Here is a 26,457-nt window from a genome sequence, read left to right on the forward strand (position 1 = left end):
CTACATAAAAATAAACTATTGGAATTCACCTCCTCCTCGACTGTTCTTTTACTACTAAAACAATCAAAGAATCTCTTTGGGTCATCTTTTGCCTTATTTGCTATATTCCTCTCAGCTTTCAGCCACCCTAATATCCTTCTTAATGGTTGTCCTCATGCTCTCATAACCCTATGATCCAAATTGGAGTTATTAATCTTATAAAACTTAGTTATTTTTTCCTTTGCAGTTTTCTTTTAACTCTTTAGGAACCCACTGTGGAGTTTTTTTAATTTTCTACTGCTTTCAAATTTAGGTATGTTATTTGTCCTGTATTATATGTAAAACATTTTTAAACCTGTTCCACTACTCAAATGTCTCCATAAGTAAAAGCTTATTCAAGTCTATCTTCTCAAGACTCCTTATACTTAGCATCTACTCAAAATTTGTCCTACCAAAGTTAAAGTTACTTAATAGCAATAGTCTTTGTATCCACACTCTTCTTAAACACTGGGAACAGTATTGTATTATATTATGATCACTTGACCCTTATGGTTCAATCACCTTGACATCCTCAATTTTATCCTGATTATGTGAATTTCCCCTTGGGATTAATAAAGTATCTATCTATCTATCTATTACAAAATACTAAATCTAGACAGGCATCCCTAAGCGTTGGTTCTTTAACCTACTATGTTAAAAACAGTCACTAATTACTTCTAAAAACTCCTGCTCTTGTGCTCCTCTATTTGTGAGGTTATCCCTGTTCAGGAAGTTAAAGTCCCCCATGACTAGAATATCTTCCTGTAAAAATTCCTTTTTAATATTATTAAAATGACATGCACTGAAATTACTGTCTCCATTGGGCAGTCCGTAATACACTCCTAAAATAAGGCCTCTTTTCCTAATGCTTTCCAGATGAAGCCACATGTCTTCACCAAGAATGGGCTCATCATCAGCATCAGTAACGTGTTTATTCATCTCTGCAATGTGACCTGTTTATAATATTTAGAATTTCAGTGGTCTGAGGTGGTTTAACTGAAGCACTTTTTTCTTGATATTACATATTTAGTATTAGACCTATGAATGCTTCATACAGTATTAACAAATAATTTGACCATTATATCAATATGCCAGACTGCAGAGATTAATAACCTATCTACTGATGTTTCATAAATGTTATGAAGACCACAGAGAAGAGAAAGAGCAATATAAAACAGCAATAGCAAAAAATACAAGTTTTGAGGAAAAAGTGTAAAATAACTGAAACAGACACAGGAATGAGTGAAGATTTGATGTAATTTTGTTGTCATCAGTGAACCACAAAATAGAATGGTGAAAACTGCCATGTCTAATAACAATATGATAAACTTACCAGGGAAAAATGAAATTTAAGTAACAAAGAATCTGTTTGAAAGTAATGGCGTTAAGTAATGAAGTTTGGACATAGAAAGGTAAAACCTGGAGTGAACCCACACATATACACTAAGGGGGCAACATACAAAACTCAAAGTCTTTGCTCTTTATTCAAAAAAGTGCCCTTGTACTTACCTGTACAATGAAGCAGCATTTCCAGGAGAATCTGGGTTTTTAAACTCAGGATCAAAAAGCCTTTCAATTTTCTTCTGAAATAATTTGCTACAAAAACAAAATTGCTTCATAAATAAGCAACATTATTAAAAAACAAAGGATTAGCAGCATGTCATTACAATGCTATTCATTACCTATAACGTTGAGCTCTGAAAAACAGAATATATGGTTTCCATTTTTTTCAGTATTTAATGTTCTAACTAAAATGTTTGAACTAAAATAGCTGCATAATTAAGAATTGTAAGGCAGTTACCATTCTTGAGCATCACATCAATCTATCACTGGGCCCACCCATACCTGCTCAATCCAAAGATGATGTGCCAAAAATGAGATGGAGTTTACCTTTTAAATTAAATTAGGAGACTAATAATTAAATTACTGACATTTTAAACCCCTTAAAGGTCTCCTTAACGTACAATATATGGTGTACAACTGGCACTGCTTATCATTTTTGAGAAGATACTGCAAATAAAAGACTTGCCAAAAGGAATAGGCATCCATCCATCAATTCCTTTATTTTTATGTCTGTAAAGTTGGAGTTGTAGAGAATTTCTGCTTGTAGTGACAGTAACAGGTAAAAACCACAAAGTACAGCAGGACAGGTTATGAATCCATACAAAAACAAAAACTCTACAAACATTTACAGAAATCAATTAGTCTAATCACACGTTTCAATTTCAGGATGTTGGAATCACCATGCAAAAATAAAAAAAAAGTAGAATATACAGATTTTGCACAAAATGCATTCTGGTTGGGGCTTTAATCATAAGGCAGTTATGTTCTGCCACTATATAGCTTCCATCATGAATCTGTATCTACCTATTTTTCTGAACACAATTCTTCCCATCAGAGATCCAGGAGGATTTTGTATTTTTATGCATAATCTGGTGAAGGTATAATATTAAAACTTAACTGGTTGGAAATCATTTAAAGACATCCACAGCTATGCTTCTCAATTATTACAAATTAATCTACATATACTAAATACAGTAATCCCTCGCTACTTCGCGGTTCACTTTTCGCGGATTCACGAATTCGCGGGTTTTTAAATACAAGTGATTGCCCGCCTATCGCGGAAGTTATGTTCCAGACCCATCAGCAACAGGAGAAAATCCGCGATATAGAAAGACCATATAAATAAACATTTTTATAGTTTAAGCCTTAAAATACCCATCCCACATGCTTTAAACACATGTAAACTTATAAAACACACTTTGTTAACACATATGATATGTGGATGTCGGGCTAAGGATATGAGTAACATCTCACTATTATAAAACATTTTAACTTCACGCAAGACAAGACAGTGAGACAGGAAAATACAAGGCTTTAAAATTATTGACACGCAGAGCGACAAGCAGCACAAAGTCCACTTCTCCTTAGCGTTCATTCAGCTCCCCACCCCCTTGACAATGCAAAGTGGCAGGAGAGTACTGCGCCACCGGGGAGGGGGGGTTTGAGCAAACGTGCGTTCAGCCCTCACACAACCCCACTCCTCCTTCTCCTTCTGAACGCACAGAGCGACAAGCAGGCATTTTGGCAGAAGCAGCACAAAGTCCATTTCTGCTCAGCGTGAGTTCAGCTGCCCCCCTTCACAAAGCGAGTGCAGACACATTGACGTCTGATCGCTGTGTGCAGTGTTGGTCTGCGGTGTTTAAGAATGTAGAAAGTGTTTAAGAGCATAGGAAGTGTTTATAAGAGTGTGGGAAAGGTTAACAAGAGAGTGAGAAAGGTTTATAAGAGTGTGGGAAGGGTTTATAAAGCCTTAAAATATGTATAAATAATAAAATAAATATAGGTCGCTACTTCACGGATTTTCACCTATCGCGGGGGGCTCTGGAACGTAACCCCCGCGATAGGTGAGGGATTACTGTATACACTGATCAGCCACAACAATAAAACTACTGACAGGTGAAGTGAGTAACAATTAGAACATTATAACAGTCTAAACAAGATCAGGCCATTCAGACCATCAAAGCTCACCAGTCCCATCCACTTAATTCTTCCAAATTATCATTTAATTATTCCCAATTTCTAATTATCATATCACAATGGCACCTGTCAAGGGATAGGATATATTAGTCAGAAAGGGAAGGTAATGTGTTAAAAGCAGGAAAAATGGCCAAGCCAAGGGATCTGAGCAACTCTGCCAAAAGCCAAATTGTGATGGTTTGACAACTGGGTCGGAGCATCCACAAATAGCTGTTCTTGTTGGGTATCCCATTATGCAATGATTAGTACCTACCAAATATAATCCAAGGAAAGACAACTGGTGAACTGGCAAAAGGGGCATGAGCACCAAAGCCTCATTAATAAATTTGAGGAACAAAGGCTAGCCTGCCTGGTCCAATCTCACTGAAATGCTACCGAGAAAGGTTTCAGAACACACAGTGCAACACAGCATGCTGTGTATTGGGCTCTGTAGCTGTGGACCAGTCAATGTGCCAATGCTGACCCCTGTCCACTGCCAAAAGTGCCTGCAATGGTCACATGAGCATCAGAAGTGGACCATGAAGCAATGGAAAAAGGTGGCCTGGCCTGATGAATCATGTTCATTTTTCTTTTAGATCATGTGGATGGCTGGGAACATACTGCTTACTTTTGGAAGAGATGGTAGAAGGATGCACTATGGGAATAAGGCAAGCCTGTAGAAGTAGTATGATGCTGTGGGTAAAGCTATGCTGGGAAACCCTGGCTCCTGGCAGTCATGTTGATGTTACTTTGACACATACCTACTTTGACACATACCTACCTAAAGGCTGTAGCAGGCCACATACACCCCTTCATGTCAATGGTATTCTCTGATGGTAGTGGCTTCTTTAAACAAGATTATGGGCCTTGCCACACTGCAAAACTTGTTCAGAAATGGTTCGAGGAACATAGCAAAGTGTTTAAGTTTTTCAATTTGCCCATTAATTCCATCAATCTCAATCTAATCAAGTATCTGGAATAAAAGTCAGATCCCTGGAGTCCCCACCTCACAACTTACAGATCCTAAAAGCATCTGCTGCTAAGATATTGGCATCAGATACCACAGGACACCTTCTGAGGTATTGTAGAGTCCATGCCTCAACCGATCAGAGCCGTTTTGGGAGCATGAGTAGGACATACACAATATTAGGCAGATGGTTTAATTGTTATGACTGATCAGTTTATAGATTAAATATAGAGCTACTTATAACAGACACCAAATATTATAAATATTACACCTTGTATGAACTCCCCCCCCCCCACCTAACTACATAGTGGGTGGAAGCTGAAATCAGTCTTGGCAGTATGAAATGCAAGATAGCAACCTGCAGACTACCTCTTTGTCATGGAGAGACTGCACAAACTACATTTAGATACTGGAAGGGCAAAAAATAAACCCAACTCCCAGCCAGGAACACCAACCATTGTCAGTATATTTCATTTTAAGTTCTCCACCTTCAAGTATAATTTTTATTGATTTGGAAAAAAAAAACATAACATTACATAACCTTCTCAAACCCATTAAAACCAATTTGGGGTTTGCAAGGTATCGTAGCTTATCCTAAGTAAATCTGATGTAAGATAATTATGAACCTTGAACACAGTGCTGGTCCATTATCCAAACTCATTCCTACAATCACACAAGTACAATTTACAATTGCCCGATTGTTTCAGACCAACAGCTTTTACACCACCATTAAGCAAAATGACGAGAGACAGCACAAATGTCGCCTTAACAGTTCAGCAAATGAAACAGGGTTTAGATTGAAAGATGGTATGATGGTTTAGTGGTTAGCACTGCTGCCTAATGGATCCAGCATTATAGGTTCAATTCTCACAACCAATCCCCGTCTCTGTAGACTTTGAAAATTCTCCTCACATTTTTGTGGGCTTGTTTCCTTTCACATGCTACAGAGAAACATTTACATTAACAGAATATTCTAAATTGGCTTGTGCAAGTATGGCTGAGTGTCTGTGAATGATCCCTGCAGTAAAAACAGATTAACACTACCAAGCTCACTGAAACCTGTAAGCTCAGATCTACAACAGCCTGGGGGTACTCAGCAAACAAAAATGGTAACTAACTTGGGATATTTAGATTTCTATAATTTAAACAAAATGCAGAAGGCATTGTAAATGATATACTGTAACTTTGAAAAAAATTAAGGTTATCATGGTGCAAACCAATTTCTATTTTTTCTTATCTGAAAGAGAAACTGCACAAGTATTAACTGGATTTATCTAATTAAGAAACAAGTTAGACCAGAAAGCTTTATTTAATTTACATTCGAGTCCATTCATTATTGGCACTGGATATTTCTAACATTATATCAGACTTGAGTTTCTTATGTACAGTAGCACAGACAACACAGCCTATTAATTTTATTATCAAGAAATTGCTACCGAGTACTTTTGTATTTGCACATCTATGTAGGTAACAATTACATATGTGGTCTTTGATCATATATTATTCCTGTAATTGCCTAAAAATAAAAACTTTCCAATACAGTAATCCCTCGCTGTATCGCGCTTCGCCTTTCACGGCTTCACTCTATCGCGGATTTTATATGTAAACATATTTAAATATATATCGCGGATTTTTTGCTGGTTCGCGGATTTCTGCGGACAATGGGTCTTTTAATTTCTTGTACATGCTTCCTCAGTTGGTTTGCCCAGTTGATTTCATACAAGGGACGCTATTGGCAGATGGCTGAGAAGCTACCCAACTTACTTTTCTCTCTCTCTCTCTTGCGCTGACTAAAAAGTATGTTTTCGCCTGTCCTTACTGCAACACTGAGTTGGTGTTTTCAGAGGTATACCACTCTGGAGGGCATTTCCAAAAGTCTTTCTTTTCCAAGGTTAAAAGTACAAGGATAGTGTGAATGAAAGACAAAAATGGAGACAGCTTTTATTCATGTTTTACAGCATTAAATCATAATAGATTTAATTAGGCTTTATTGACACTGATCATTAGAAAATGACTCTTAAATGCCAAAGTGAAAACAAATCTCTATAAATTAATCCAAAATAATTACAACTGTTAAGCTGCCTAAGTGTGCCCTCTTCGAGCCAGAACGTAATAGAGGAAAATCTAGTGGCAATTACAGCGTTGAATCTGTGTGCACAGGTCTCTCTCCTTATCAGCTTTCCACATCTAAATAAAGACATTTTTCATTTCTTCTTTGCAAAACTGCTCAAGCTCTGTCAATCTGCAGGGGAACAGTGAGTAAACAACCACTTTCAAGTCAAGTCACAAACTCTCAAATTACATTGAGATTTGGACTCTAACTTAACCATCCTATCATTGTCATTTTTAAGATATTCCTTGTCTTGCTGCGAAATCAGTCTACTCCTAAGTCACAGTTCTCTTGCAGGATACGGCAGGATTTCCTCCTAGATTTCTCCATATTTAGCTACATTCATTAAACTGTTCACCTGCACATTTTTTCAGGTCCTGCTGCAGAGATGCATTTCCACAGCATGAAGCACAAGTACAATTAAACTCAAATGTGCTCTTTTCACTACACGGCCACTCAGCATGCATCTCGTTCTGTGGGGAGAGAGGGTGTTGTGATATCTCCACCCACGACAGCCGCTGAAAGCAGAGAAATGAGTAAGAAATGTATCCTTACGTTGATAAAATTGTAAGAAGAATCTCTGACAAAATGTATTACTCTTAGTTTACATTTGTTGTCAAAAGCATGCCTCAGAAACATGGTAAGGCATATTTTCTTAAATCAAAACCTTTGCTACTTCAAACTGAACATACTTAAGGCTTTACATATTGATTCCATTATAAAATGCAAGAGTGGGCTAGTTATTTTTATTGTATAAAATATGCTTAATTTTAAAATGCAGTTTCATGTGGCAAACTAATAAATACCATCATTGTGAGGAAATGACTGAAATGAACTTCCCGGTTCCTTCCTTTGTGGATAGCGCTTGGAGTACTGAGAAAAGCGCTATATAAATGTAATGAATTATTATTATTATTATTATTATTAATGAAAAAAACCAAACTTATCCTTAAACCGCAGAGGGTGATATTCCATGTTAAACAGTACAAGCATACCTAAAAGGGCTCCAAACAAAATTCACCTCATGCAGCCAGTGGCGCCAAGAAGAAAAAAAAATTAGGTGGCTTTGATTTAGGTGCCAAATTATCAAATGTGCAAACTATTAATCTTTCAGACTCTTACCTTGCTAACCTCCATGCATGTGCGCCTTAATTCTTTTCCTTCTCCTGTGCAGTGTATCCTTCCCTTGTACAGTGATGCCTCGCTATATCGCGCTTCGCCTTTCGCGGCTTCACTCTATCGCGGATTTTATATGTAAGCATATTTAAATATATATCGCAGATTTTTTGCTGGTTCACGGATTTCTGAGGACAATGGGTCTTTTAATTTCTGGTACATGCTTCCTCAGTTGGTTTGCCCAGTTGATTTCATACAAGGGACGCTATTGGCAGATGGCCGAGAAGCTACCCAACTTACTTTTCTCTTTCTCTCTCTCTCTCTCTCTTGCGCTGACTTTCTCTGATCCTGACGTAGGGGGTGTGAGCAGGGGGGCTGTTCGCACACCTAGACGATACGGACGCTCGTCTAAAAATGCTGAAAGATTATCTTCACGTTGCTACCTTCTGTGCAGCTGCTTCGTGAAGCGACATGCTGCACGGTGCTTCGCATACTTAAAAGCTCGAAGGTCACGTATTGATTTTCGATTGTTTGTTTTTCTCTGTCTCTCTCTATCTCTCTCTCTCTTTCTCTGCTCCTGACAGAGGGGGTGTGAGCTGCCGCCTTCAACAGCTTTGTGCCGTGGTGCTTCGCATACTTAAAAGCCAAACAGCCCTATTGATTTGTTTGCTTTTCTCTATCTCTCTGACATTATCTGCTCCTGACGCTGCACTCCTTTGAAGAGGAAGATATGTTTGCATTCTTTTAATTGTGAGACAGAACTGTCATCTCTGTCTTGTCATGAAGCACAGTTTAAACTTTAGAAAAAGAGACAAATGTTTGTTTGCAGTGTTTGAATAACGTTCCTGTCTCTCTACAACCTCCTGTGTTTCTGCGAAAATCTGTGACCCAAGCATGACAATATAAAAATAACCATATAAACATATGGTTTCTACTTCGCGGATTTTCTTATTTCACGGGTGGCTCTGGAACGCAACCCCCGTGATGGAGGAGGGATTACTGTATAATTTTCTTGTGTATAATAGTTACATCAAATAAGAATGCACTTTATAAGGATTAAAAAGGATTCGGAGTTTTCTTAGTTTTTGTATTTGACAGTTTAATTAAAATAAAGAGTGTAGGTTGTTGCATTTACTGAAACAATAACAGCCTATACATTTGGTCAAATAAACTTGTAACAGTAAAATTAGTCCAACATGAATTTACCTCTTAAATTTATCCTTTTTATCTTTGACATCATCTGCTTCAGTATGAGTAAACAGATCAGATATTCGCATCGCTAAATTAGCATTGATACAGTTCATATTACATGGAGTTGCTACAATGGCACTCATTTGTTTATGGCAAAAATGGATACATTCTTCAACCTGCAAGAGCATTGGGACATGAATCTTATAGGTTATTCAAACAGGAAAAATGCTTTTGACTTTTACAATTGTTTTTTAACAACATGGAAATAACATCTGCCTTAACTGTTTTAAACCAGTTCAGTATGACACTAATCACTTGAATAAATAGCCTTCAGCAGCTATACTACCACCATGTAAAAAACAGATTTAATAAAATGTAGTAAACCACATTAAATGGGTAAAGACAAAAAAAAAAATTCAACTCTGGAATGTAATTTATTTTCATTATGTTTAATAACTAATATTTTAGAGGTTAGAATTATTAAAAGTGACTATTAAAATATGACTTAGTTCTGTCTAGAGATATTTAGTTATGTCATTACCATATATACTGTACATAAACCACAATTGCAACTGCCTTTTGTATGATTTACTCCAACAGTTGTTTCATATACTTACTAAGGAATCCATCTTCAAAAACTCTGATGATATTAGGATTGAAATCACATTACTAGGCTCTGAAAATATTAAAATAAAACAGTTAATTGGCAAAGTACAAAGTATATGTGAAAAAAGAATTCCTTTAATGAGATGTTTATGACACACTTTTTTATAAATTTGAAACACACAAAGTCAAATTATTTTGTTCTATATGGACATACAGAATATTAAACTATTTACAGAACATTTAATCAACACTTATTTAGGGCAGTTATACGGTGTAGGCAAAAGCAGGTTTACAGTTCACATGGAAAAAGACATGTAGATTATGATTATTACAATAGCTTTATTAACTCAAACAAATGTAACAATGGCACTGTGCACTCTAATACAATCTCGCAAGTGCTCAAATTGCCGGCCTTCATTATTCACACATTCTTGTAATCTACTTGCTACACTAAAGCACACTTTGTCACAGAGTTATTTATTGTTATCAATTTCTTGACATGCTTCTCTTATGTAGCCAATCATCATCCACAGTACAAGATTGTCGTGAAAAGATGTTATCTTTGACAACACCCCAAAAGAAGAAGTCTATTGGGCCGAGGTCTGGTGATCGTGGTGGCCATTCCACTTGCCCTTGTTGACCTGTCCACCTGTTGGGCAATTGTTCATCAAAAAAATCATACACGTTTATGACATAGTGTGGCAGAGCTCTGGCAGGTTAAAAGAAGAAGTCATCATTATCATGCTCTCTCTTTAATTGTGGTAAAACAGTGTTCCTCAGCATGTTAAGATACAGGTCATGTGTAACAGTTGTATAAAAAAAAAATAGGTCCAAGTACCCCTTTACATGAAATTTCATTCAAAATGTAATGCCTGGCTAATTCACCTGTTCTTCTATTAATACAGTAGACCCCTGCAAAATCGCGGTTCAGGGTTCGTGGACTCAATCAGATTTTTCCTTAGAACCTAACTATTAATTGTTAGTGGAAAGCACAAAAATCCTCTGCAATTTTTTATACTTTTTTGTGGCAACACTGTGCTGTAGAGAGAACAGGAAGCAACCGCCAAGGGAAATGCGGTTTAGGATGGTGAAAGTAGCCAATCCGAGAGCGTTATTCATTTCTCCTTGCTTCTGATTGACTGCTGCCCTGTGACACGTCTCCAGCTGAGTGGGTTTACCACCGCTGAGGGAAACGCGGTTTGAGATGGTGAAAGTAGCTAATCCCAGAGCATTATTAATTTCTCCTTGCTGCCGACTGACTGCTGCCCTGTGATGCGTCTCCAGCTGAGTGTCCTTGTGTTTTCCATTTTGTTATTGTATTCATTTTGTTATTCTTAAACGCACAAGATGTCGCCAAAACGCCCTGCACCTTCTAAGGCTTCTGGCACTGAACCTAAGCTCCAGAAGAAGTTTAAAATACTCCAGGAGAAGGTTGAACTACTGGATTTGCTCCGGGAACTAAAAAGTTATGCTGCAGAAGCGCACCACTATGGCATTAATGAAAGCACCGCACGCTACATAAAGAAGAATGAAGCAGCGATCTGGAGTACCGTATCTTTAAGTTTCTGTGATAGTGCCAAAAAGGTAACGATCGTAAGGAATAAAAATATTGTCAGGATGAAATCTGCCTTGGCATTGTGGATCACCGACTGCAGGAAGAAGAACGTCCCCTTGGACGGTAACATTATCCGTGAGAAAGCACAGAAATTGTAGCAGCAGTTCGCTACAGGAGACAATGTAGCAACTTCCCTTCACAATGTTCCTGAAACCTATAAAGAAAAGCCATCACGAAACCCCACCAGAAGACCACCGTTCCAAAGATACGACTCCTCCTGAAGCGCCTGAAGAAGAGGTGCCACCCAAGGAGTTTTAAATCCTCTGCATCGTACTGCACAGCTACTTCATCATCATCATCATCATCATCATTGGTGAGTACCCGTACATTTTACTGTATTTTAATTAAATGAAATTATTATGTATTTACTCTACTTATAACAAAGAAAACGACAGCGCATACCAAAGAAAACGCACTTGCATGAATTACAGTACGTATAGTGGCAACATCGGTATTTTACATTCTAGCACCACGGGAGACATAGCAGTACAGTACTGTACAGTATATGGGTTTACCTTTACATTCTGTTTTTAGGTAATGTATTAATGTATTAAGCTGAGTTTGCAATGAAATTAAAGTGCTTTGGGGGCATACTGTATTTAGGGTTTAAACTATAAAAATAGGCATTTAAAAGGCATTTTTTAACCACATCCAAAAGTCGCGGTTTTTCACAATTTGCGGGTGCTCTAGGAACGTAACCCCCGCGAATGTTGGGGGTGTACTGTATATGGGGATTTTGTGTGGATTAGTGGACACAGTCGTGCTGATTTACAGTACCTGAAAGTTTAAACTGAGCTTCGTCGGACCATGCGATTTTATCAATGATGCCATTGCCTTGCCTTTCCTTCATAACCACTTTGCAGAATTGTAAACTGTGAGCCGGGTCATCCTCTAATAATTAATTAATCTTGGCTGATCCATTTTTAAACCTAAATGTTGCATTAGATGACTCAACATGTTTAACTATTTAGGCTGAAAGCACCTCACAAAAGGCACACATAGCTGCTGCCTTTCCTTGTCATCTTGAGGTCTGCATGTATGAAATTCATAGCCTGCTTTCTGTCTAGAGCGGTGTGCGCAGCGTCTGGCTTTATCTCTATTCTTCAAACCCTAAGCATAACCCTCCAACTCAGACCAGCAAGGCCCCCCAATCACTCCATGCCCTTCACTCTCAACGCTAACCTGAGCCTTGAATCCGAACTAATCTGGGCCATGGCACCAAGGACCCACTGACGTCTGACTTGACTTTAGCTTCCTAGGTGGGGGATAAGTGAGCAGGCTGCCTGATGCCAGTGCTGATTGACACATTTGCAAAACAAAGACACTGATGACGAGGTGCAAGAGAATTTAAGGTGGCCCTGAATTATGAATATTTTCGTAGGGTTCAGGGATTCTAATGTTAACTGCAGCAACATTAATATACAGTGGGTACGGAAAGTATTCAGACCCCCTTCAATTTTTCACTCTGTCATATTGCAGCCATTTGCTAAAATCATTTAAATTATTTTTTTTCCTCATTAATGTACACATAGCACCCCATATTGACAGACAAAAAAAAAGAATTTTTGAAATTGTTGCAGATATATTAAAAAAGAAAAACTGAAATATCACATGGTCCTAAGTATTCAGACCCTTTGCTGTGACACTCATATATTTAACTCAGGTGCTTTCCATTTCTTCTGATCATCCTTGAGATCACCTTCATTTGAGTCCAGCTGTGTTTGATTATACTGATTGGACTTGATTAGGAAAGCCACACACCTGTCTATAGAAGACCTTACAGCTCACAATGCATGTCAGAGCAAATGAGAATCATGAGGTCAAAGGAACTGCCTGAAGAGCTCAGAGACAGAATTGTGGCAAGGCACAGATCTGGCCAAGGTTACAAAAAAATTTGTGCTGCACTTAAGGTTCCCAAGAGCACAGTGGCCTCCATAATCCTTAAATGGAAGACGTTTGGGACGACCAGAACCCTTCCTAGAGCTGGCCGTCCGGCCAAGCTGAGCTACCGGGGGAGAAGAGCCATGGTGAGAGAGGTAAAGAAGAACCCAAAGATCACTTTGGCTGAGCTCCAGAGATGCAGTCAGGAGATGGGAGAAAGTTGTAGAAAGTCAACCATCACTGCAGCCCTCCACCAGTCAGGGCTTTATGGCAGAGTGGCCTGTCGGAAGCCTCTCCTCAGTGCAAGACACATGACAGCCCGCATGGAGTTTGCTAAAAGACACCTGAAGGACTCTGAGATGGTGAGAAATAAGATTCTCTGGTCTGATGAGACCAAGATAGAACTTTTTGGCCTTAATTCTAAGCGGTATGTGTGGAGACAACCAGGCACTGCTCATCACTTGTCCAATACAGTCCCCACAGTGAAGCATGGCGGTGGCAGCATCATGCTGTGGGGGTGTTTTTCAGCAGCAGGAACAAGGACGACTGGTAGCAATCGAGGGAATGATGAATGCGGCCAAGTACAGGGATATCCTGGACAAAAACCTTCTCCAGAGTGCTAAGGACCTCAGACTGGGCCGAAGGTTTACCTTCCAACAAGACAATGACCCTAAGCACACAGCTAAAATAACGAAGGAGTGGCGTCACAACAACTCTGTGACTGTTCTTGAATGGCCCAGCCAGAGCCCTGACTTAAACCCAATTGAGCATCTCTGGAGAGACCTAAAAATGGCTGTCCACCAACGTTTACCGTCCAACCTGACAGAACTGGAGAGGATCTGCAAGGAGGAAAGGCAGAGGATCCCCCAAATCCAGGTGTGAAAAAACTTGTTGCATCTTTCCCAAGAAGACTCATGGCTGTATTAGCTCAAAAGGGTGCTTCTACTAAATACTGAGCAAAGGGTCTGAATACTTAGGACCATGTGATATTTCAGTTTTTCTTTTTTAGTAAATCTGCAACAATTTCAAAAATTGTTTTTTTTTGTCTGTCAATATTGGGGTGCTGTGTGTACATTAATGAGGAAAAAAATTAATTTAAATGATTTTAGCAAATGGCTGCAATATAACAAAGAGTGAAAAATTGAAGGGGGTCTGAATACTTTCCGTACCCACTGTATATTAATGTTGCTGCAGTTAACATTAGAATCCCTGAACCCTACGAAAATATTCATAATTCAGGGCCACCTTAAATTCTCTTGCACCTCGTCATCAGTGTCTTTGTTTTGCAAATGTGTCAATCAGCACTGGCATCAGGCAGCCTGCTCACTTATCCCCCACCTAGGAAGCTAGTGTCAAGTCAGACGTAAAACTCTCAAAGCTAAAATCTCTTTCTGGCACTGATGTGTATGTAATTGTATAGGGTAAATAAAATAGTTATTTGGAATACATACATTTCATGTGTGTTCTGGGTCCACAACAATCTGTGTAAATGTAGGATGGCAGGAAATGCAAGGCAAGAAAAGCTGAAGATATAACTAAAACAGAAACCTTTTTCATTTTATAGTAATAAATGACAAAATGCTGACATGAAGTGTATAGTGTGTGAAGACTGAAGTCCAAATATCAAAAAAATTTCACAAAAGTTACAATAAAACAAGTGCACTTTTATTTCAAGAATATAACTGAAAAAAAGAAATTATTCAATTTACATGTTGCCGTTGTGGAGTATTGGGTGCTTTCGTCCCCTTGAATCCTTAGATGACACGTCAGACACCAGGTAAAAGTCCAAATAAGTATTATTTATTATAATAATGTTCGGATTCAGCGGGTTGGAAAATGGATGGATGGATGGATAGATAGTGTGCACCAAGCACCTCCACTCCACAATACTCCAATAAATCAATACAATAATCAGCAATACACAAATCACAATCCCCCACTCCCAGATGCTTAGTCACCCTGCCTCCCAACTCAGCTTGTCTGTCTGGGATTTCCCACAGTCCTTTATAGTCCATGACCCGGAAGTGCTTCTGAGCCCTCAGTCCATGCAATTATCCAGCACTTCCGGGTCAGGTAAAAACTTCTTTTTCTTCAGCCCGGAAGTATATCATTTCTTCCGTTCCTGTGACTTGGAAATACTTCCGGGCTATACGGAAAGTATAAATCCCTAGGCCTCCTTGCAGCGTCCCCTGGAGGCCCCCACGGTATCCAGCAGGGCTGTGAAGAAAAACGCTAAGGTCCATGATTTCCTGCTGGCAATTGGGGCACCTCCATGCTGCAAGGAGGGCTCCATCTGGTGGCCTGGGGGTATTGGCCGGGATGAATGGCCGGCCATATCTCACACCGTCAATGTATAAAAACTGAAGCCCAAATATCAATCAACACAAAGTAGATATGTCTGCTTAGCTGGTACAGAGGTAAGAACTGCTGCTTTATGATCAACAGGTTGCGGGTTCGAGCCTGGGTTCACTCCACTTTTACCGTTTTGAGAATTGAGCTGCTATTAATATTACTATTATACAAGGTGAGCCAAAATGAAGTACCACATTTCTAAACAACATTGCGCAAGGTAGAGGCAGCCGAGTAGGTTGGGGGTCCTTCGATAGGCGATACCTTGTAGTTTTCAGTCGGCAACATGCCTTGGTCCAGTGCGCACCGTGGTTTCGCCATCGAAGCAATCTTCAAAAACAACAAATCCATCATTACTACACAACACGCCTTCTGAACACACTTCAGCATTCCTCCTATCAGTGACGTCCCAAATCGGAAATCAGTTCTTCAGTGGGTGTAACTGTGAACTTCATCAGAGTCCCCTGAACTGTGAGCGTGTTACAGTTTGGTGCGCCGTTGCAGAATTTGGCAGTGTAGGTCATTACTTTTTTGAGGAGGGGAGCGCAAAGGTCACAGTCACTTCAGAACATTATACTGAAATGCTTGAGAGCTTTTTGAGGCCCCCAACTGGAAGTAATGGATGTGGTGAATGCCTGGTTTCAACAGGATGGAGCAACAGCTCATACGTCACGGTGATCCATGCAAGTCTGGCAAGAGACGTTTCCAGGGAAGCTGATCTCCCTGTGCGGCAATGTAAGGTGGCCTTCACGTTCACCTGATCTTGCTCCATGCAATTTCTTCTTGTGGGGCTATCTCAAGTGGAAGGTATACACACACCAACCTCAATACCTTGAAGCCCTTAAGGACGCTATTCGCAACAAAATCACCGTTTGTTCCCCTTGAAAGGGCCAAATGAGTGATGCAAGCGTTCAGAAATAATCTCAATGAGTGTATCGCTAATGATGGCCACTACTTTGAAGACATCAATTTTAGAACACCGTGGAAAAAATTTTTTTTGTAAACCCATTCTTGTGTCATAATGAAATTTACTTGATCTTGTAGCATTTTTGTTGAATAACGGTTTGAAATGTGGTACTTTTTTGGCTCACCCTGTAAAATAAAAACACAAATTTGAATTGAGTCTGTAACACCCAGTGTAAATGTTTGGTACTTGTAAAAATTAGCTTTTCTTTTTTTAAAAAAAATTCAGTTTTATTCCCTCAGTGACATTCATGTGGAATAACGAACTTGCCTCTCCCCCTTGCAGTTGGAGTTTATCTCCATTCTTTTCACAAGAACAGCAACAACCATAGCTGGGGCTGTGGTTGATGCCTGCTCAGAACTATTTGTTGTACCAGCACTCAAAGTTACAATGACTCATGACCGTTATCAGACTATCATGCAGCATTTGCACTTAGATAACAAAAGACACCCGTGCGGAACATGTGAAAAACATCAGATTTTCTGCAATTTTTTACACCTGGCAACGTTTTGTTAGGAACTGTGTTTTGAATTACAACCCAGAGCAAAGACTGAGTCTATGGTCATAAAGATTATGGAGCAGTTTCTGGACAAAGGGAGAACCATAACAACAGATAGCTTCTTCACAGCACTTTCGCTAGCTAATAGACTGCTGCACTGTAACACAACTCTGCTTGGCACCGATAAGTAAAACTGTTTATTTGATATTCGGACTTCAGTTTTCACACATTATACACTTCATGTCAGCATTTTGTCATTATTAATATAAAATGAATGACGTTTCTATTTTTTTTTTTGTATTCTACATTTCTTACCACCACGGTTTTCAAACTGTGGTACGTGTACCACTGGTGGTACTTCAAGTCATGCCAAGTGGTACTCGTGTGGTCCTTTATTTTCCATGAATCGATGTTGCTAGAATGCCAATATGTTGCATATAATCATATATAGTATAAGTATACTAATGTAAATGCGTGGAAGACTCCAAGCCGGCTTTTATTAGCGCGGGCACCCATTACCTTAATTAGTTTAATATCACTTTAACGTCATAATTATAGTCATTATAGTGATTATAGTGACTTTTTCTTCAAAACAACACGGGCGTAAATTAACGATTCATTGACAGTGGTACTTCAGTTTACTGGTCCTCACGGAGTGGTACTTTTTCAAAAAAGTTTGAAAACCGTGGTCTTACCTTGCATTTCCTGTCATCCTTCCTACATTTACACAAGTCGTTGTAGACCCAGAACACACATGAAATGTATGTATTCCAAATAATGATATATTTACCCTAAACAATTCCAGACACCTCACTAACAGACTTCAGCTCTCAGAATTTTGCATCTGACTTAACTTGATCTGCCTCGGTGGGGGGGATGAGCGAGCAGGCTGCTTGCTACCTTTGCTGACTGACACATTTGCAAAACAAAGACGCTGAAGACAAGGCACGAGAGAATTTAAGGTGGCCCAAAATTATGAATATTTTTGTAGGCTTCAGGGATTCTAGTGTTAAATAGCTCAAGAGTTGGATCTTGGGATCAAGCTGGCAGTGAACCATGAGGTGACAGGCACTATGACCTCTCATGCCACACAATCCGGGACAGTCACCAGCTACCTCCCCTTCCTGTGGCTGGTGGGGTTACCTGGGCACTTACCTATCTGCTTTTTCTCTCCTTGTTGGGCCTTCAACATTGACCTGGTCTGCCCTGCGGACTGCTGACTTAAGAGAGACTACTCTTGGCGTTGAATCACTCTGCTCTTGCGTCAATGAAGGACGCTTCTAGCTGCGAGAACTAATGTAATCATTGACATTTCAAACACACCTTGCTGCCCCAGGTCCATCCCAAGGCCACACCTGTCTGAGGATCACTTTCCCAATCAATCTCCACTGCTTTCGGCAGCACAGCTAGGGAATTCACAGAGACCAAAGCCCTTTCACCCAAGAGTAGAACTGTGGTAAGCACTTGCTGTGTTCCATCCTGTTCCATTGGGGGTAGGGTGGCGACATTCAACACTTTCCCAGGAATAGAAGGTGCCGGTCAGCTTTCAGTGAAAGTGCATCAGACCAGTACCTCGACCTCAGCATGCTCCTGGAGAGCAGAGACATCCACATTCCTGGTGGGAAACATCAGTGCCTGCCCCCTGGAGACAAGACCCAGTGCAGTTCCAGCCTGTCTACCCATCCAAATAAGACCACAGCTCAGATGTGACAACATGTTAAATTTAAGATTATTACTAAGCAAATGAAAAGAAGCTAACCAGGATTTCGAAGAGCACAGCACTAAATCCCTGCCCATTCACACCCAGGCACGGGAAATGTAGTGCATATAAGGCCGCCTTCCCAGTGTCGAGTGTCGCCCCGCATCCCCCAAGTCCATTTGTTTGAGGCTCAGCCTGTGGATGGTATGAGGCTGGATGCAGCCCCAATCGTGCCAGGTTCAGGTCTCCATGAAGTCGGTTTGTTTGGGAATGTAGCCCAAAGTGGGTGGCAAACTCCATCCAAGGCTAAGTACTGGCAACAAATACTACAAGGAAAAGTTTAATAGGTGGGGTCCATGCACTCTGCCCAGAGGATTCAACCCACTAGACCACCTGGGTTAGCCATCCCGGTGCTGGCAGATACCTTCTTCCCCCCCCAAAGTATGGCCCCTTGGGTGAGGCCGTAATAAGAATATAAGTTTAATGTCACTGTGCTCTGTACAAAAATTATTTTAGAAATCCACTCACATGTACAGGCCAGGCCAAAGTTAACACACAGGGGTTCTCAGCATTTAGAACTGCTAGGCAAGCATTTGAAGAGAGCAGGTACAATTACGAAAATGGGCATTGTACTTTTTCTTTATGTTCCCTTGTTTGGAACCTAAGTAAGGGCCTGCACGTGGAGAAACCAGTATAAAAGACTTAGACAGCAGCCAAACACTTTGAAGCCAATGGACGGAAAATCCTTTCAGCACAGTGACGAAAAATGACAAACTAAACATTGGTTGGTGTCGTCCTCATGTGAAACTCTCTAGTGCAATGAAAGTGAAGGGTATGGCACCAGTTATCCAGATGGACCACCAAAGCAGGATATTGGCCCTCCTGTAGCCTGGGCACACCACTGGCCCGTCTCGCCCACCCCAGTTTTATTTGATAATACGAATGATTGTTTTGGGCAAAACAATCTCAACCTATTCTCAAACTTTAAATGGGTAAGAAGCCTGGCTTGCAGGCATGGAGCCACGGCATGGAATGCAGAGTCACAAGTGAGCAACTTTTATTAAGCAGAACTGGCACTGCAAGATGAACCAAATGGGTTAAGGCACCCAATGCCAACACTCATCAGATTCCAGAAAAGGTGTTGGTTGATACAGACAGCAGGAGGTGGCCTTGGAAATTGGAACCTTTTAAGGAATTAATAGTGAAAAAGGTCATGTAGCTTAAAAGAGGCAGGAGTGTTATGGGGCCCAATGAAGTAGAACGTAGGGTCAAGTAGGTCGGGTAGGAAGAAGGTCATGCAGTGTACAACAGGGACTACAAAAATTTTCTAAGTTCCTCACTAGAGCAGAGGGTCATGTAGCCGGGGAGGCCAAGGGTCATGGAGTCCTGCCAGACAGAAGATCAAGTAAAGTCAGAAGGTCACTGTAGTTAGAAATTTTCACAGACCATGTTGCAAAGTCCTTTCAAGAGCAGAGGGTCATGTTGCATCCGAGGCAGGGGTTCATTTAGGGATGGAGGCCAAGGAGCAAGTAAGTTGACAAATGTGGTTCAACCATTTTCTAAGTTCCAGAGAGGAAAGGGTTTCTGCAGGGAAATGTAGGATCCGGGGCAGAGAGTTCCTTAGGGAACCTAATACCTTTAATGAAGCCCATAAATTTGAGCACTTACAAGAATGTACCCAAGTGCAATGTGTTATTGTGACCTTCTTTTGACATAATTGTAAAGTTAACAAAGCTAATTGAATTAATAAAGCTATTGGAATACTCATAACTTGCATGTCCTTTTTCATATGAACAACTGCAAACCGAGTTTTGCTCACCCTTGTATATTTTGACACCGTGAAGTAGGTTGTGTAACTTAGTGAAAAGTAGAGCATATGACAAATGGGGGAAGAAAAAAAAAAAAAAAATACAACCTTGTTTTCAGATATACTGTACATGTGTACTGTTTGTGTGTGTGTAGGTAGGTAGGTATGGGTGTGTTAGGCCAGGTTTATACTTCGCGCAATGCATGCTCCAGCGGATGCCCCTGCTACAGAGGTGTTTTACTGTTTATACTTGCACGTGTACTATACATAAATCTGGAGGAATCCACCAGGTGGCAGTACGAGATATACCAATACACTGTGAGAACAGGTTCGGCTTCGATGTGTTGTGAATTGCCTGGAATTGCCACCCATTAAATTCCAGTGACACCTTACCGCAATCTCTCTGAAAAGGATGTTTAAATGATTAAATCCATCAATTCTGGGATGTGCCCATTCCATATGCATTGGGTACGAGGAAGAAACAATCCCTAGACGGGGCATCATCTCATCGCAAGGTGAATACAAGCACTCGCACACACTAGTGTCATTTTAGTGCCACCAAATATGCATATCTTTGGAAGGAAACCGGAGCACACTGTGGAAACCCAGCAGGAAAACATGTAAACTCCAGGCAGGGAATACCAGCAACGTGACTCCCTGCGAGACAGCAGTGCTACTGCTCCAACACCGTGTCCACCCCATGTGTGTAATTAACAGCATTTATTATTTAAACAAAATTAACGATCTGTAAAATGTAACATACATACTTTAATACATTTCTTCATGAAAGTGATATCAAGTATAAATCTAAGGATTCTAAATGTGCAGAGAGTTGGAATATCATAAATTTAATGTGTTCTGTGTGGTGATCTATTGCTGTTTGCCGCTCCTGTCAGATTATGAAGAAGCCCCAGAAGAAAAAAAAAAAAAAAAGACAGCTCAAAAGATGGTATGTGAGACTTAAAATGTATCGTGTTATTACGATTGGGAATATGCGCCGTTTGAATATGAAAGCACAATGAATGATCTGTATGTCTGCATTTTCCTTCACTACATCAAACCATTCATTAAACATCGAAGCGCGCAAATCGATCCCGTAGGAACCGCGTAGCAGCTTTCTGTTGTAACAGCTGACCCCTTATACCTAGCCAGCAGCCACAACACCAGGACCTGTGGCCTGGATAAATTACTGACGTACCTCTGACAAATATTCCCCCCCCCCCAAATCGACGGTTAAATACTAGCAAACAAAAGCAGAGATGAAAAACAAGTGTAGAAATATATGAAATAAAACACAATGACAAATATAATAATGCAAATCCCCGACATAAAATATAACTATATACAGTACTGTGCAAAAGTTTTAGGCAGGTGTGAAAAAATGCTGTAAACAAAGAATGCTTTCTGAAATAAATAATGATTGTTTATTGTTATCAATTTACAAAATGCAAAGTGAGTGAACAAAAGAAAAATCTAAATCAAATTAATATTTGGTGTTACTACCTTTTGCCTTCAAACCAGCATCAATTCTTATAGGTACACTTGCACAACGTCAGGGATTTTGTAGGATTATAGTCAGGTGTATGATCAACCAATTATACCAAACAGGTGCTAATGATCATAGATGTCACACATAGGTTGAAACACAGTCATTAACTGAAACAGAAACGGCTGTGTAGGAGGCTTAAAACTGAGTGAAGAACAGCCAAACTGATACCAAGGTGAAGTTGTGGAAGACAGTTTCATGTCATGGCAAGATTGAGCACAGCAACAAGACACAAGGTAGTTATACTGCATCTGCAAGGTCTCTCCCAGACAAAGATTTCAAAGCAGACTGGGGTTTCAAGATGTGCTGTTCAAGCGCTTTTGAAGAAGCACAAAGAAACGGGCAACGTTGAGGATCGTAGATGCAGTGGTCCGCCAAGGAAACTTAGTGCAGCAGATGAAAGACACATCAAGCTTATTACCCTTCGAAATCAGAAGATGATGTCCAGCAGTGCCATCAGCTCAGAACTGGCAGAAACCAGTGGGACCCAGGTACACCCATCTACTGTCCAGAGAAGTCTGGCCAGAAGTGGTCTTCATGGAAAAGTTGCAGCCAAAAAGCCATACCTCCGACGTGGAAACAAGGCCAAGCGACTCAAGTATGCACGAAAACATAGGAACTGGGGTGCAGAAAAATGGCAGCAGGTGCTCTGGACTGAGGAGTCAAAATGTGAAATATTTGGCTGTAGCAGAAGGCGGTTTGTTCGTCGAAGGGCTGGAGAGCAGTACAATAATGAGTGTCTGCAGGCAACGGTGAAGCATGGTGGAGGTTCTTTGAATGTTTGGAGCTGCATTTCTGCAAATGGAGTTGGAGATTTGGTCAGGATTAATGGTGTTCTCAATGCTGAGAAATACAGGCAGATACTTATCCATCATGCAATACCATCAGGGAGGCATATGATTGGCCCCAAATTTATTTTGCAGCAGGACAACGACCCCAAACATACAGCCAAAGTCATTAAGAACTATCTTCAGCGTAAAGAAGAACAAGAAGTCCTGGAAGTGATGGTATGGCCCCCACAGAGCCCTGATCTCAACATCATCGAGTGTGTCTGGGATTACATGAAGAGACAAAAGGATGTGAGGAAGCCTACATCCACAGAAGATCTGTGGTTAGTTCTCCAAGATGTTTGGAACAACCTACCAGCCGAGTTCCTTCAAAAACTGTGTGCAAGTGTACCTAGAAGAATTGATGCTGTTTTGAAGGCAAAGGGTGGTCACACCAAATATTGATTTGATTTAGATTTCTCTTTTGTTCTTTCACTGCATTTTGTTGATTGATGAAAATAAATGATTAACACTTCCATTTTTGAAAACATTTTGTTTACAGCATTTTTTCACACCTGCCTAAAACGTTTGCACAGTACTGTATATTCCTCCACCAAACTAGCTAAGTGAAAACACCACATATACAATAACAAAACCTCCCTTGCCCTTGCACACGTATAACAAACACATTACGGGGATGACATTTAAACAGACACATATTAGTTTAGATGGGGTGCTGTGACGAGACGCGATTGGGTGCAAACACTATAAACAACAATACCTATGTGGTCCCGCTACACTGTCACATGTAGATAGTAAACAGAGACTCTGATGTCACATTCCAACTTTTATCACACTTTTATCGCACCCCCAAAACTCTTTGCTGATACTGCAACTCGCGCACACGTCGTGTTAATTTCTGAGGACGTGCTCAAAGGACGTGTCAAATGAATGCTGGGAACGAGTGGCAGCCATGATGCGTCTGCATACACGTTCTGAGCGTGAAGTATAAACGAGCCCTTGGAGGTAATCACTACCACCCCAGGGCACGAGGTCACTGACCATCTTGTCTCTTTTCCCACCCACAACTCCAAGAAGACACCTAATGAGGGGAGCTGACTCAGTCTCTTTTTGTTCATGGACCATAAGAGCAGGGTGTTCCCGGCAGGAGGCATATCACTTGGGTATGAGCAACCTGCCAGATGGAGCTCCAACCTGTAGCTTGTTCACTCTTCAGAGCCTGTTTTATCCAACGGCAGAAACCAGTTTTTGTTTTGTTTTGCTCCACTATGCGCTTGTTATTTTGGTTAAGTTTATTATTTCACCGGTTGGCACCCCAACAATTCATTTGGACTTGTGTATTCCTCTTGGTAGACAAATGTATTGTATACTGTATATTATTTATATGTATAGTATGTACAGATGCTGTGTAGAATATATCTTATCACTACCTAAAAAGAACTTTAATCCAAAGGAGGACATGTCTGTTAAAAGTTAGAACCAAGCAATAAATCATGCTTGTTTTTTTAAAGTTTCACTGCAGGAACAAATCGAATAACTTCACGTATCAAGATTGGATCAAGAATTAGACAAGCAGTCTTACAGTCTCTACTTTAACTAATATTGTACGATGGTCATTGTTGTAAGAACAATGTTCATGGTGTAAGGAAGTAGATATCACAAAAAAAATGTTTTGGAATGACTTGGTATATATACAGGATAATACTAGACAGTATACAAATACTTGACAAAAAAATTTGTTTGTTTAGTAAATAATGAAAATGAATGTGTTACTTGTGGTTAATATTTGTTTTACACCATACATATATCTTGTTAATGCATTAAAATCTTTTAAACAGCTTTTCTATTTAAAAAGAACCATAAATACCTAGTCTCGGTTTGTTTTCAATGTTTCGTCTGTTCCTCTTGACATAGCTCATTAGCCAATCGAAGATCTGAATATCACAATGCACAGAAATATCTACCTCCTCCCAGCGCTGAGCATCCATGGACAAGTACTCAGCAAAGTACTGCATCTCTTTAACAAGAAGGTCTCGAGGGCAAACAAAATCTTGCTTTAGGCCCTTTGCTTCATCACAGACATGAATCACCATATTAGGCCTTAAATGAAAAGATACACAAAAAAAAATAATTTATAGAAATCAACAATACATTTCATAAATTAAATTTAAACATTTCTGAAAAACTGCCCAACTTGCAATCAAAGTATAAACAGCATCCAAGACTTTTTGGAAGTATACAAACTACAGCAATTATCAGCACTATTTATTTTAAAATGTATTGGAAAAGGTAGATTCTACAGTATTGTGTGTATTTTTATGTATTTCACAAATGGAATTGAATCACGTAATATTTTTTCTGTTTACATAACGCTGTTTAGACTTCATCACGTGATCTTTTACCATGTTGATGACAATACAGTAGTTACGATATTAATGTGACATTGATTGCACTGTTTGTTATTTCGTAATGAATAATCCCAAAGAATTTTCAGCGTTAGTCATCTTATTTTTCAAGAAGGCCCTACCATTAGGATTGTGCTTTGTTTTTTGACTTTTGAATTTGACTCCTGATTATCGTCTTGCATTACGATTCTTAGTTGCTATCTTTATTCTCATGGTTTTGACCCTTTGCTTTCCCTGATCCTGTCCTGATAATGACTTCATTTTGTGATTCATCTCCTAATCTGCCTAATGTAATATCCTGTAATAGAATTCACACTAAAACATGGAGTACGGGCAAAAGTGGAAATGTGCGTACATACACACACACACAAAAAAAAAGTCTAGATACATAAAACTGTGCATACGCCAAGTTCAATGCAATTCCCCTTTAAAAATCCCAATGAACATGAAATTTTAACGCATGTGTATGCGCCTACAGCCACACCCCAACTCCTCCCAGAATTTTGCATATTTTAATATGCAAATCAATATAAATATCACCTTCTGTTCGGTGTTTTGTTAAAAGATAATGTCAAAAGCACATGGAAAAAAACAGAATTTCAGCGAATGCGAAGTGGAGGCTAGGAAAAGCATACTATTTGTTGGCTTAAGCAGTGGTATAAGCAAGAAAAGGAAGTTTTGGAGTGATACTGTGTAGCGGAGACATTCGAAAGTTCAAGTTCAGAAAGTTACACAGTTCCCAAAATAAAAAGAGAAGTGGTCAGATATCAAAGTCAACGTGAAAAGTAGAGTTACAGCTGTCAGTTTACTGTTTCAGACCAGGGGTTCTCAATGTCGGTCTTGGGGGCCCACTGTGGCTTCAAGTTTTTGTTCCAACCAGATTCCTAATCAGTGACAACATCTGATAACACTGACATTTTTTTTTCTCTTCACTTATTCTTCATTAAGAAAGCACCACAGGATCTTTTTACATTTATAAGACATTTAGGAATATTTCTGCTTTTGCTGGAGATTTAAATGCTTAACAACTGTGACAGATTATAGGGTCCCTGTGTCCCCTTGAACCCTCAGACCAGACATCAGATAAAAGTCAAAATGAATATTATAATAATAAGTGCACAAAGCACCCTCCACTCCACTATATTCCAATAAATCAATAATCAAATAATCAATACAATCCTCCACTCCCAGACGCGTTGCCACCCTTCCACCCAGCTCAGCTCAGCGTCTGGGATTTCCCATCGTCCTTTTATATTCCCTGACCCGAAAGTGGTTCCAACCCTACAGTCCATGTGATTCCTTATCACTTCCGGGTCAGATAAAGAGTCCTTTTCTTCATCCTGGAAGCATGTCATTTCCTTTGTCACCTTGCCTACG

General features: G+C 39.9%; 1 protein-coding gene across 4 annotated transcripts in view; it reads right to left on the reverse strand.

Annotated features, from left to right (window-relative positions):
• The window catches only part of sanbr (SANT and BTB domain regulator of CSR), a 160,330-nt gene that overhangs the window by 98,758 nt on the left and 35,115 nt on the right, over positions 1-26,457 (reverse strand). For all 4 annotated transcript variants that reach the window (XM_051919330.1, XM_051919329.1, XM_051919328.1 and 1 more), the window contains exons 5-8: positions 24,543-24,775; positions 9,539-9,597; positions 8,937-9,097; positions 1,528-1,614 (exon numbers count right to left, since the gene is read on the reverse strand). In XM_051919330.1, coding sequence (XP_051775290.1) covers positions 1,528-1,614; positions 8,937-9,097; positions 9,539-9,597; positions 24,543-24,775 — 540 coding nt within the window. The remainder of the gene's footprint in view (positions 1-1,527; positions 1,615-8,936; positions 9,098-9,538; positions 9,598-24,542; positions 24,776-26,457) is intronic.

The sequence above is a fragment of the Erpetoichthys calabaricus genome, chromosome 15 (genome assembly GCF_900747795.2).
Source record: "Erpetoichthys calabaricus chromosome 15, fErpCal1.3, whole genome shotgun sequence".
NCBI classification, from domain to species: Eukaryota; Metazoa; Chordata; class Cladistia; order Polypteriformes; family Polypteridae; genus Erpetoichthys; species Erpetoichthys calabaricus.